Here is a 14,283-nt window from a genome sequence, read left to right as displayed (position 1 = left end):
AATTAACTGTATAGTAATATTCTGTTCCATCCAGCAAAAAAAAAAAAAAAAAAAAAAATTCATGCGGAAGCAAACCCTAAACTTATGTTTTCCAAATCTAAAATAGACATTCAGTATGTTATTTAGTTGTTAATCGATGGATTTTCTTCTGTAGATTACATACACCTTTGCAGTTATTATGTAGCAACAAGTTCTCCCAGTAAAATTTTAAAAACAGCACACTGTCTTCTCTTCAGCCCCTTCGTCTCACAGAAGTATGCCTACTCTGCTTCAACATACTAACACAGTTTTTAACATTGGTAGAATATAAATTTGGTACAGTGAAATATTTCAATGCAACCATAGAACATTTTTTCATGCAGTATATCAAATTATTAACCTGCAAATAAAAAAATAACCTGCTGCTGAGGTAGGACCTGGCAACCCTAGTGTAATCTTCAAATTATTTTGAAAGATTCAGAAAGATTGGTCTTCACTGTTAACCATTTTCAACGTAGACTATGGCTATTGCATTGACAGACAAGCATGTAGGCATCATGCTCTGGGATGCGGTGTGATGTTAGATGCATTCATGCAGCAGGTTTTATTGATTTTATCAGCTACTCGCAGAAGCAGTTATCTTAGTTGCACGCTTTAAAAAAAAAAGCATTCCTGATTACCCGCACTCCACCTGCTCTTGGAAATCCACACCTGCTCTGAGCAGTTTAGAGCCGTGTCACTCAGTCATCTTAAATGTGTTGCATTTGCATGAATTACCCAGTCTTATTCGGCTGAGCTCAACCAAAAATGACACCCTTTTGCTGTTTGATTAAATAAATGAATCATTAGTGAGCATTAGCATGGAAATGATCAATTATAAAATGGTAGTTGCAACTTTATCCAACAGTTATTTCATTTATTCATTCATTTTCTTTTTATCTTAGTCCCTTTATTAATCTGTGGTCGCCACAGCGGAATGAACCGCTAACCTATCCAGCATGTGTTTTACGCAGCGGATGTATTTCCAGCCACAACCCAACACTGGGAAACATTCATACACTCTTGCATTCACACACATACACTACGGCCTATTTAGCTTATTCAGTTCACCTATAGCACATGTCTTTGGACTGTGGGGGAAACGGGAGCACCCGGAGGAAACCCACGTGAACACTGGGAGAACATGCAAACTCCACACAGAAATCCCAGCTGGCCCGAACGAGCGACCTTTTTGCTATTCATTGCACCATCATTACGTCCCCCAACAGTTCTTATTTGATTCTTTTATTCTCAAATTTGTAAATATTGAACTTTTACTTTTATATAGATAAAGTCACAGTGGCTCAGTGGTTAGCACTCTCACATTACGGCAAGAAGATCTTCTGGTTCGAGTCCCGGCTGAGTCAGTTGGCATTTCTGTGTGGAGTTTGCATGTTCTGCTTGTGTTCACGAGAGTTTCCTCCTGGTGCTTCGGTTTCCCCTACAGTCCAAAGCATACCTGTCAACATTGGGTTTTGAAAATAAAGGATATGACCACCATAATAAGGGATATGACCACCATAATTAGGTGATATGACCACCCACAACCCTCCAATTACTTAACATGTTCTTCTGGAGCTGTTTAATTGTAAATAAAAAGTTTAACGGTCAGTAATACATTTTATTATTATTATTTACAAAAAGAAATACTATACAGTAGTAGCAAATAAATTAGCAAACATTTCAGCTTATCGCATGCACTCACAAGCAGCGAATCTGAACGAGTGCGCAGATGTACAAATCTACATTTATTGACGGTCAGTTTGGGCTACTTATTATCAGAATTATGGGAATTGCCAGACATATTTTTGCCCTACCCAGAATATAAAAATACATGTAAATACATTTAGATCATTTACTTTAATCATTACTATTGGAATGTGAAGAGACTTTAAACCAGAACAACCCAAAAAAAAAAGGCTCCTGTAGACAAACAACTTCTGCACCTTTAATAGAACAGGCTTTTATAGCAAAATGTAACATTAAACATAAAATAAATTAATTTATTGTGAATGTTCAGGTCATACAATTCCTATTCCAATTCAACACAATTCCTTCATGTTGTCTCAAGACAAATTGATTAAATTAACTTTTTTAAGAATTTAAGTGGATTGAACATAAAAATGGCGATGCAGTGGCGCAGTAGGTAGTGCTGTCGCCTCACAGCAAGAAGGTTGCTGGTTCGAACCTCGGCTCAGTTGGCGTTTCTGTGTGGAGTTTGCATGTTCTCCCTGCATTCGCGTGGGTTTTCTTCCGGGTGCTCCGGTTTCCCCTACAGTCCAAAGACATGTGGTACAGGTGAATTGGGTAGGCTAAATTGTCCATAGTGTATGTGTGTGTGGATGTTTCCCAGAGATGGGTTGCAGCTGGAAGGGCATCCGCTGCGTAAAAACGTGCTGGATAGGTTGGCGGTTTATTCCGCTGTGGCGACCCCGCATTAATAAAGGGACTAAGCTGACAAGAAAATGAATAAATGAATAAATTAACATAAAAATTAAGCTGTCCCCTTCAAAAAAACCTCAAGAATTGTGTTGATTCAGCTCATTTTAAATAAGTAGTTTGAACAAGTGGCAAAAAAAATAATACATTAGTGTATTTTGGGCACATTTCTACCCCTTACATTTGTAATACTTCAGTTTTATAAAGTAAAACCAAAGAGATTTTACCCCCAAAAACGTGTAGTTTTAATAATTTCATGGTATGCTATAATTTTGGCAGGTGTTTACAAGTGTTCTGTTTTATTTTGTTGTTTTGTTATGGGAAAACCCCACTAATAAAAGTAAATGCTGATTCACTACAAAGATTTAAACTCTTAATCACCTGTAAATCCGTTAGTGGATTTGATTTAGACAGTATAATTACTGCTTAAAGACTTTTTCTTAAATAGACACGAGACACATTTCTGCTGATCTCTTTTAGACACGATGGCTTTATCCTGACCTGAACTTCATCACGCTAAACAATACTGAAAACAGAGCCGACCTCTGTTGGAGTTGACCTTAAAATGTTTCTGTTCCAAGTGAAAAGAACCTAAAGTCTTTATTATGTTCATTTTTTTTTTGGTGAGAAGCAGAACCTGATCTTGTTGAGGTTTCATCACTCATATCTCCCTTGGGAAGCTCATCAGATCCTTTGCTTTTGAATGGCACAATGGAGATGTCAGAGCGAAGCGTTCATCAATAATGTTAATATGTGGGCAGCTCTTTGGTTCTAGCATCGCATCTTCTGCTTCTCAGCCATTTAAGGTTTCAGTCACGCTACATCACTGTCAGCAGAAGTGAAAAGGCTGTGTGTTTGTGCTCGTACCTGTGGCCTCGGGTCACGCATGTCTCAGGGTGAAGGAGAGTTTGTGAGGGTTCAACCGCACAGGTACACCAAGGGAATACCTGACCTTTCTCTGAGGTCTAAATGGTGCTCATCCCATTAGCGGCAGTCCATCTTTGGCTAGTCAAAACACAGACAGCGTGACTGCAGGAATTCTTCTTCCAAGTTTTATTTTACATTGGGATTTGTTTGAATTTTGCTTCAGTCAAGTCAAGTCAAGTCTGTAGCCCCTAAATTAGATTGTATCAAAGACAGATTGTGGGTCATATTCAGCATGTCAGGCAGGTAGAATGCTATTGTAGTCTAGTTAGATCAATACTAATTCAGGTCATTTGAGTACAAATGCCACTGCTGAAGACCGAACTACTGAAGAGCAGCTCAAAGATGACATTGCACAGAACCAAAACTCCCCCGAGTGGAGTACAAACCTTTAGAGCAAGGGTGTCCAGACTCGGTAGTGGAGGGCCGGTGTCCTGCTGAGTTTAACTCCAACCTGCTTCAACACACTTGCCAGGATGTTTCTAGGATATCTAGTACGAGCTTGATTAGCTGATTCAGGTGTGTTTGATTGGGGTTGGAGCTAAACTCTCAAGAACACTGGCCCTCCAGGACCGAGTTTGGACACCCCTGCTTTGGAGAAACAGACTATAGTCATGTTTAAAGTAAAGTTTGAGCGTGCAAAGTTCTGTTTCACAGCACTGCATAATGTGTAGGCAAAAACAACATGATTAGACAATAGCCCCTTTCACACAGTAGATATCCTGTAAATTTCCAGAACAACTTTACTGGTAAATACAAAAAAGCGCTGTTCACACAGGCAAGGACATTTGGGAATTTTTCTGGAAAAGAGATTTCACACATCCATTCCAAAATACGAGTAAATACTGATATAATTATCCTGAAATGAGCTCTAAACAGTTGCGCTTGTATTTGTGAACCTAGAAGTGGTCGGGCTTTTGTTGATGATTTCACTTTATTTAAAGGGCCATGACACCCCCCACTTTCGATTAAAGTCTACTTCAGAATTTTTTCAAAAGATGCATGATTAATGGGCGTGGAGCTCCGCGAGCATAGGGCAGGAGTGGGCGTGGCCAGCAAGGGAGAAGGGGAGCGAACAACTGTTGTCGACAGTTAGCTCACAAAATGAGACACAAACCGTGAGGAGACGCATGATTTCATAGTTCACAAAGTTAAAATGCAAAGAAATAAACAGTAATTTAATGCCATGCTACATTTGTTATTTGTAATTTCATACACACATAATCACAACTTATATCATTATAAAGATAAGTGTGTTCATGTAAACCCTATAAATGAGGATTCTCCCTCGATCCCCGGGTCTATTACACATCTGAATGCAGACTCAGTGCAGCAGGTCTCCTGACCTGTGTATTTTAACCATTAGCCCTGCTGGTAATATAGAGGATTTAGGCAAACACAGCAGCACGGCGATGTGTCTGAATGTGAACGAACTCCTGATAAAAGTCAACGTCCGCCATTCTCTAATTCTCATACTTCTCTCCCGACAAAAATACTTGCAGCACACACACAACTTTGCTGTATGATAAGATTTGCTGACAAGATCGCGGGGATAAAACATGCAACAAACCCCGTGGATCATGGAAACAAACACATACGAGCCTTCATGAACGGCTACTGCGTCCCGTTGGTCTGTGTCTCACAGCTTGCTTGAAACTGGCAGGTCTGCCTTCGGAAAGCACGTGCTCTCATGAATAATTAAGCAGCCGGCTCTTCTCATAGGATAAGAAAACTCCGCTATAAATAAGAATGAGAAACCGACGCGTCATCATTGCACTTGCAGTACTGCGCTACGTCGCCGATTTTGATCCCTCCCCAAAAATCATTTTAAACCCGGAAGCTGAAATTAGCTGACAAAAGCTCAAATTATCCAGTTTTCCCCACAATTAAAGCTGACAGGTGCTAACATTGTCTTAACTGATGTTCAACACAAACAAATCTGTTAAAATAAAATTAAAAGTTCTCCAGGGTGTCCTGAACCTTTAAAGCTTTAGCATTCGTGCAGCTGCTTTGTCTCAGAGACATTCGAAGGCAGAAGCCGCAGCGAACCGCAGCTAAATGTTTACACATTTGACTACATTACAAATTCTGTCGATGGATAAGTATTGTGAACAACTTTCGATAAAAACATTTCAATGAACACTTTCGCATGTCAAGATGTAACGTCTGTGTGCTCCTAGGATATAGAGTTGCTCTTGACATTGATAGGGGCCTATGAATTGCCCTTAGCATTAACGTCACCGTTATTATGATGGAGTCACTCAGTAGCGAACTTGAATTTGTGAAAAAAAAAAAACATTTTTTTTTAATGTTTAAATGTGTTTGGGGGCTGTAGGACTCGAGTAGAGAACATGATTGATCTCTTTATACATGTGTAGGTTCATGTTGACAGCACGATGTAAAAAAAAAAAGAAAGTGTTATTCATTCATGCATTTTCTTTTCGGCTTAGTCGCTTTATTAATCCGGGGTTGCCACAGCGGAATGAATGGCCAACTTACCCAAGTGTTATTTTATTCATTTATTTTTAAGAAGTTCATTAAATTATTGGTGGGGATATTTCAGTAATCTGAGGAAATTGGTGGGGACACATCCCTTTTTGTCCTAAATTTACACCCCTGGTGTGCTCACTGGAGACTTCTTCATGTGCACATGCGTCAAGCAGCTGAAGCAGAGCTTGAAAGTAAACTCACAGCGGTTTATCATAAGCATTTTATCGATAATTTTTTACACAGTTCGCATTAAGAAATAACAGAAACATTTTCTGACTAGCATCTAGCATGTAAATGTGTCTAGAAAAATATTTGAAGGCTTTTATTTTCATAAACAGCGCGGATGTGTGTGCGTCTGATTGGCTGGAGTAGAAGTTCTAATCATGAACGCACTCTTTCTGGCAATTTTTTGTCTGCGTTCACACAGAGCAGCATTCCGGCAAATTACCGGTAATGTTACAACTTCTCTTTCCAGGAAATTGTCATACTTTTCATAAAAAGTAATGTTGCTCCTAATTTTAGGATGTTTGCTGATGTTGGCAGCTGAATTGCAGCATCTTTGATAACCTTTTTATTTCACACAAAATCTGCAGAAACTCACTTCTGGTCCAGTAAATCGGCAGTCTATAGCAATCACTGATTGTCTTCTGTACTAGAAGGCGGGCTTTATTTACCATATAGCGATCGATGATTGGCTCCTGTACCAGTAGGTGGGGCTTTATTTACCATAATGACAGTTACACTTTTTCCCATTCAAAAATATACGAGTGACATGTCTAGTGTATTCTATAGTCTTTAGCCCCTTTCACACATACAGAAAGGTCTGTATGTGTGAACAGGTCCTTTTTGAAAATACCGGTAAATTCGTTCTGGCTATTTTCCGGAAAGAGAAGTTGTAACATTACCGGCAATTTGCCGGAATGCTGCGCTGTGTGAATGCAGAAGGAGGATTGCCGTAATAAGCGCGTGCACGTCTAGATCGTGCTGACGTGAGACGTCTGCTTTAGCCAATCACAACAGTCAGACGCATTTACGTCCGCGCGGTTTGTGAGAATAAAAGCCTTTGAATATTTTTCCAGACACATTTAGCTGCTAGAAGTTAACCAGATCACGTTTATATGTTCTTCTTAATGCCAACTGTGTAAATAATCATCGATGAGATGCTTATGATAAGCCGTTGTTTGTTTACCTTCAAGCTTTGCGTGCCTGTGAAACAGCCTGTGAGCGCCTGCACACGCACATATTATGAACATCTCGACATGCGAAAGTGATCCTGCGAAAGTTGTTCACAATATTGATCATCCACAGAGTTTGTAATTTAGTAAAATGTTTACAAATACAAGTGCAGCCGTTTAAAGCTCATATGTGGTGAATGATGTCAGAATTTACCGGTATTTTAGAATGGATGTGTGAATGCTTTTTTCCGGAAAATTTCCGTAACGTCCTAGCTTGTGTGAACAGCACTTTTTTGAATATACCTGTAAAGTCGTTGCGGAAATTTTCCAGATATTTACCGGTATCACTGTGTGAAAGGGGCTTTTGACTGTACCACTTTTTGGCACCCTTTCACAAGGGTGCCTAGCGCAACAGTGTGGTAATATAACAGTTTGCATTCATTGAATAGTAAGATCGAGTAATAAATCCATATAAACAGTCACTTCACAAACTCTTCAGATTCACGCTTTGCCCAGTGCCCAACCGAACCATGCTTTGGCCCACCTGTTCTAACTAGGCCAGAGCCGGCCAATCACTATCGCACAGAATGGAGCACTCACACTTGTTAAACAAACTGTGAAATGGGAGTCAAATATGGGAGTTGACTACTCTTGTGTATGTATTATTTGCCTTGTGTGTAAGATGCTTCTCCGCATGGTAATGTGAAGTAAATCCACACTTTGCTGATGAATGAGGCTTTAAGGCTGATTTATACTTCTGCGTCAAACGCCGGCGTATGCTACGGCGCTGACGCATAGCCCTTCGCCGTGGCCATCGCCGTCGCTGACGTGCACCTCTCAAAAAATGTAACTACACGTCGCAACGACGCGTAGCGTAAGCTCTGTGATTGGTCGGCTTGGTAGCGCTGACGAGTCTGGGCGGGACCGAGAGCCGCGCGAAGCCGCTAGAGCGATTGTTTACAAGTGTGGAGTACCGTGAAGGAGCTCCGGATGGAAAGTTTTGTTTTGTGTTTACCTCATAGTTAAAGTTGTTGCACGTCCGCCGGTTCCTGCCTCAAAATGAGCGAGTTTGAGCCACTTGTACATCCCGGAAGTGTTTAGGAAATGCAAAAAAGTAGCGAAGAAACTTGACACAGAGGAACATTTACACCTCACTGCCAACTAGTGTTTCGGAAGTGTTAATGCAGATCGACAGAGACAGCGCGCAGAAGTATAAATGCACAGCCATGCGCGTTGCCTGCGCCGTGGGTTACGCCGGTCAACTGACGCAGAAGTATAAATCAGGCTTTAGGAAACACTTGAGTAACAACACTACCCCAAACTCTGGCATTGCAGTGAATGTACTTGCCTGTAATCTTAACTCCCTAAACACACTTATGATGTCATCCTTTTTTTAAAGACTTTTGCTTTCTGGTGTTTAATTGCCTTGCTAATACAAATCATGAAATTGATTTGATGTTTTTACAAAATTTGTTCCAAACGATTGTTTAGATGCCCATATTAATAGGAAGTGTTTTCTTTTCCTATCGCAGTGTTTGCCAGTTCAGAGCCTGTACCAGGATTCCAGGGGGACACGCTGCAGTTGGCCTTTATTGACCTCCGACAGGTACAGACCTCTCCACAGACATGACTCCCCTGTTAGTGGAGCTGAGGGGAAGGGTGGAGAACATACAGCACTAATGGATTATCCCAACCTGAACACTCTTAGCTTCAGGAAGGGAAATCACTTAGTCGCAGTGGGGTTCATTATGCTATCAGGAACTCTTTCTTCATGTGCTTCTGTTTTTTGTGCTGTTTGGAGTATGAACTTTTAATCTGGGCCTGAGGTGCAAAAGTGAGGTCACGTCAAGGTTTCTTCTAGAAAGGTATGTCTTATAAGAAAGTGTTATTAGGGTGTGGCATACTAATGCTCAGTGCAAAATGCCTCTGTTTTAAGCTTCAAAAAACTGAACAAGTGTTTTTAAAAGAATTCAGGACGCTATTAAAGAAAGAAAAAACAAAATATATAAATTAACCATACAAAAATTATATTCTCATAATCATTTACTTACCCTCATGTCATTCCACACTTTTCTGGAGTTTGTTTCATTCTTTTGTTGAACAGATTTTTTTAAAAATGTTGAATAACTTTCACTGTGTGTCTATAAAAGTAGTGTACATAGACGTTTCATTACACACACATAATTGACCCTTTGCTAAGCCCCGCCCTCCTTAGTTACTGTTGCTATGCCTGTCAAGCTTTCGTGCCTGGCACGTCTTTTATAATGTGTATGCGCCGGTGTCAGACATTTCCAGGGATATAATTAGTCATTTTTAGCGAACAGGTGAGAAATTCGAGAAAGCCAGACAAAAAAGGACTGCAGTGTGCATCGCAGGAGTATATTTACCACATAATAGGCAACCGATTAGAGAATAATTCAATCAAAATTGATCCTTGGTTAGCCTAGCCACCTCATACACTGATCATTCAACAGCTTAGTTCATGCACAACAGGATAGGTGACATTTAAAAATAATCTAATAATAACTAATTAAACCATGATTTCACTATTTTTAGAAGAAAAAAAAAGTTAATGGACTAATTGTTGTGCAATGAACACGCATGGACAGTGCTTATACATAATTCATAATAGATAGAACAGCCAGAAAGGGGAAACTGATAGATTTGTGCCGAATATTAGCATCATTGACCCATAACAATGTACAGTAAGTTACCTATAACTCTCAGTATGTTTGTGTGCTCTTTATAAATTACTGAAAAAAAGCTGCAGGTAAAGAATATTGATCGGAAGTGCTCAGTTTGTGATCACATCTCTTTTTTGTTCTGTTGATTTGTAATTTCAAATATTCGTAGCTTGAAAGAGATGGAAATATTAAATTCAGTAAAGTTAGCAACAGATTCGCTGATTCGTATTTTACAGATTAGTAACTCATGACCTATTTGCTATTAGTATGACTATTATGGCGAAGGTTTAAATGGGGCAGTGGTCAATATCGAGCGAAAAAAAAAAAAAAAAAAGACAGCTGGGGAACATAACCTGCTTTGTATTTTTGTAGGAAACACAGTTTAGATCTGTTTAGGGTAGGAGGTGTGTGAGTTATTGCAGTCGGTCTGTCACTAAATGTGTCAGGAATATCAAAACAAAACCAACTTAACTCTGCTCCTTTAGCGCCCCTCACAGAGCTTGATCCACGCTGGCATTTCTCCTCTTGGGTTTTAGGTTTTGAAAAGGGAAAAAATTCCACCACCCTGTCCAAACTTTTAGGATACTGAATGTCAGATTTGCACAATCTATATGCACAGCGCTTTGGCTTGTTTCCCTCACTCGAAAGCTTGACAGAGCCCCTGTGCGTAGCTATGGTTGCTAAGCCATGATTGGTGGGGATAGCGGTTTTTGGGTGCCTCTTAGCGAAGGGTCAACAGTATGACAGAATTTTTAGATCTCTGACAGGTGGTGTAATTCTTAGTGGGTTTTGTTTTTCATGTCCATCAATCTAGAATCTATTTTGTTGTTTTGTTTGGCAAGATCTGGTAATGTTGCCTGATGGATTTTAATATTGGCCTGCTCCAATGAGCACCACGGCTAGAGATGTGTACGGAAACGTGGTACTTTATCCATAAAAGTCAAACATGTTGATTTCTCTCCAGAAGAATTGGTTAAAAATCTCGGTGTCATTTTCCTTCTCACCATTGTACATTCGTTTATTTATTTGTTTTACAATTATTGGTTTTGTTTATTTAACATCAAAAAACATAATAATAAATAAAGTGTTGTTAGGTGTTGTTTCATAAAAAAAAAACACTATAAAACGTTTCGATAAGAGAACCGTTAAAGTACCAAACCGATAAGTGGTATTGATAAAAGTAGTAATACCGTTAAAACCTTAACAATACCCATCCCTAACCACGGGTCAGTTTGTCAAAGCACAAGCACTAACAAACCAGTGACAATTCTGACATATAGAGTGGAGGAACTATGACGTCAATTTGTATGCAAAAACCCGGAAGCGAGTTAGCATTTTAGCACTTCTGGTTCCCTCGTCCCAAAGTCAATAGGTTTTTTGAATGGGGTTTCAGTAAAATCGCTTAAATAAGGTTCGTGGCAAACACAAATTCAAGATATTTTCACGTTTTGTTCTACAACATAAAACACACCAGTTACAGCACACTTTTGAATTTTTAATTCGGCCATGCCTCTTTAAAAAGACGCTTGCTATCAAGTTGCTAAATGGGACTACAGGCGGTGTCGGAGACATTATACGTCATCGAGCTGATCTGGTCTGGAGCGCAGCTCGCTAGTGTTGGGCATTTGGATTTATCTGTTATTTAGGTATTTTCATGAATAGTATTTTATGGTTTTTTTGTGTTTTTCTAATTAAGAAATCAGATTGTGTGTAGATAATGCCTTCACATGTAAAGGCTGTGGAGACAGATTCATTTGTTGATCATTTATTTTAATTAAACTATATTATGAAGATGCTGCTCACCAGTGCAGCCTGTCTCTCTCCTGCCCTCAGTAATGCAAACGTGTGAATAAATGTGTAAAAATACAGACATATTAACTGTCATTTTAACGTGATCAAGTGATTTTTCGTCTTTTTTTATTCATCTGAACACATGTAACTCAGTCATAACTGCAATATTTACACTCCTCCAATAAAACGTATAGCAGATGTGACTGTATAAGCTGCTTTTCGCTGTACGTCGTGACATAAAAGGAATATCGAATGTTGCTCTGTGTCCATCAAGCCATAGACTTGTTCCTCCTCACGCCTCATTTCTGTCATCTGTTAAGGTCAGCAGGCTGTGTGCATGCGAACGATACACTTATTTAAACGTGTCTTATGATAATACTATAGGCAGATTTATACATGCAGTTTTAAAACTTTTAGAACAACCGCAAAGCAAAACAGATGTATTTCCCACGTAAAAACGATCCAAAAGGCACATATGTCTATGTATTTTTGCGTATTTATTTGTTTATAATATATAGCGTGGATTATAATATAATATACAGAGAGATTAACTCTTTGTCATGGACATTATTTCTAAAAATGAGCTTGATAAGTTGTCTGTAGCAGGGAGGGGCTGACGTCACAGACGAGCGCCCCGAGGGCTCTGTAGTCTGTTTATAGCCTAATGTTAGCTTTTTAACTCTTGCGTTTGCATTTAAGATCCAAAAGTGCTCCAAGTTGTATTTTCGTGTTAGGATTATCCGGCTGGACAAAACGTGCAAGTGTAATGAACTGTGTTTGAACACAGAGCTTATTATTTGCAATCTTCCAAAAGCCTATGGGAAAATCCAATAGGGATTTTCTCGGGGGAACCAGTTTTATGCTATCAGCCGATTAGCCTACAAAGTGACGTCATAGTTCCTCCACTCTATTACATATTCTAATGGCCCTATTCCACTGTGCGATACGGTTTAGTACAGCAGGGGTACAAAACAAAGGTCCTGGAGGGCCGCAGACCTGCAGCATTTAGTGCGCAGTTTAGCTTTAAACTAATTAAACTCACCTGATCAAAGTAATTGAGACTTTCAGGGATGTTTAAAACCTACAAATAAGTCTGGGTTAGGAGATGCGATTCTCCAGGAACTGAGTTTAACACCTGTGCAGTAGTATGGTACATATTTATGTCAATTTCCACTGTCAAAGGTACTGTGAGCTTTAAACACCGGTTATACACAGCTTTTGACCAGAGGAGAACTGATCCAAGGACTGAGTCTGGTTTCTCCCAAGGGTTTTCTTTATTTCTTTCAATTCGTTCAAAAGGAACTTTGTTTCGTATGGATTTTATTTGACATTACATCATTTTAGTTTATTCTTAAATATCGTTTGATGTATACCAAGGCCTTTACTGTGAGTTGTTTTAAACACCTGTCATACACAGCTTTTGGCCAGAGGACAACTGATCTTCATTTCTGTTAATTCGATCAAAATAAAAAAAAATATTTTATTTGAAATGTTGCCAATTCAGTTTGTTCTTCAATTTCGTTTGAAGTATGCTGTGGCCATTGAGTTTTACAGCTTTGGGCCAGAAGAGAACTGGTCTAAAAACTGAGTCTGGTTTCTCCCAAAGTTCATTGGTGGAGTTTTGGTTACTTGCCACTGTTGCCTTTAGCTTGCTTAGCTGGAATCAGCGGAGCGGCTCTACAGTGGACCATCCATCCACATTGATAAAAAGGTTACATCACTTGACTTGGCCCGTTCATAAGAACTGAAGAAACTCTCAGCTCTGGATTCATCTACATGCCACATATTAGTCAGAGTGGCGTTGTTCAGCCTGTCACGACTTCAACCGCTCGCCAAGACCTCTCGATTACCATTAGCATGACGCCGCTTTGATCTTCACCAGGTTTCTTGGAGGATTTGCTGACAGCTTCTCTCAAGTGCGCTCCGAGATCTCTGGCTCCAATTCAAGCAGCGTGACTTGGACAGGGTCAGAGATAAGGAGAGCAGCACACGGGCGGTCAGAATTTACCTATTCACCCCAACCCCCCCGCCTAGATAACCATCCCGTCATGCATTATGACGCAGATCTGCCCTAGAGCTGCTATCACTGGCCAGTGTTGAATAGATGCAGGGCTTAGGCTTTTTTTCTTTGAGCTTGTGCCGACACCAAATAGAGAGGTCACCGTGTCCCTGCCAATCACGCAGTGGCTAATGGAGACCGGTGTTTACTCTGTCGTGTTTTAAACATTTGCTTAAGTCCTTGTTGTCTGTAAGGTGATACTGCGCAGATGCTTGTACTAATGCTGATAAAAATTCACTTGTTCACATTACTTAAGAGGGACTGATATGTCTGAAGGCACATTTCTGAACATGCCTAGCTTTACTATGGTGCTTTCACAAGTATATCAGGGGTTAGTAGACTAAAAGTAGCAACAATACCAGCTTGAATGTAGTTTCATGAGATTATTGCTTGTGGTGGCTACTTATTGCAGCAGTTATATCTAATGTAAAACATGACAAAATCACTTTTTCCATGTTTCGTGCTGTGAAATGAATACTATAAACAGCTTCTACTTAAATTGTATATGTATTGTGTTATTCAGGTATTTATTTCCTTCTTTTTTTGTGATTCCCTTTGAATCTATCATTGACCTTGTGGATTTTAGGGGTCTTGTATTACAGTTTGAGCTACAGAAATGTTCAACTGTTTGGGTGGGTAAGATTTTGAAAAAAAAAATTGAAAAAAGGCCATTTTGCTAATCAAGGTTATGTTTATTGGATCA

General features: G+C 39.6%; 1 protein-coding gene across 9 annotated transcripts in view; it reads left to right on the top strand.

Annotated features, from left to right (window-relative positions):
* The window catches only part of exoc6 (exocyst complex component 6), a 119,860-nt gene that overhangs the window by 91,018 nt on the left and 14,559 nt on the right, over positions 1–14,283 (top strand). For all 9 annotated transcript variants that reach the window (XR_012387524.1, XM_021480047.3, XM_005156063.5 and 6 more), the window contains one exon: positions 8,579–8,652. Coding sequence is in view for 8 of the 9 variants with exons in the window: in XM_021480047.3 (XP_021335722.1) it covers positions 8,579–8,652 (74 nt within the window). In the remaining variant the exon portion in view is untranslated. The remainder of the gene's footprint in view (positions 1–8,578; positions 8,653–14,283) is intronic.

This window comes from Danio rerio, chromosome 12 (genome assembly GCF_049306965.1).
Source record: "Danio rerio strain Tuebingen ecotype United States chromosome 12, GRCz12tu, whole genome shotgun sequence".
Taxonomy (NCBI): domain Eukaryota; kingdom Metazoa; phylum Chordata; class Actinopteri; order Cypriniformes; family Danionidae; genus Danio; species Danio rerio.
This window is presented reverse-complemented; position numbering and strand designations above follow the sequence as displayed.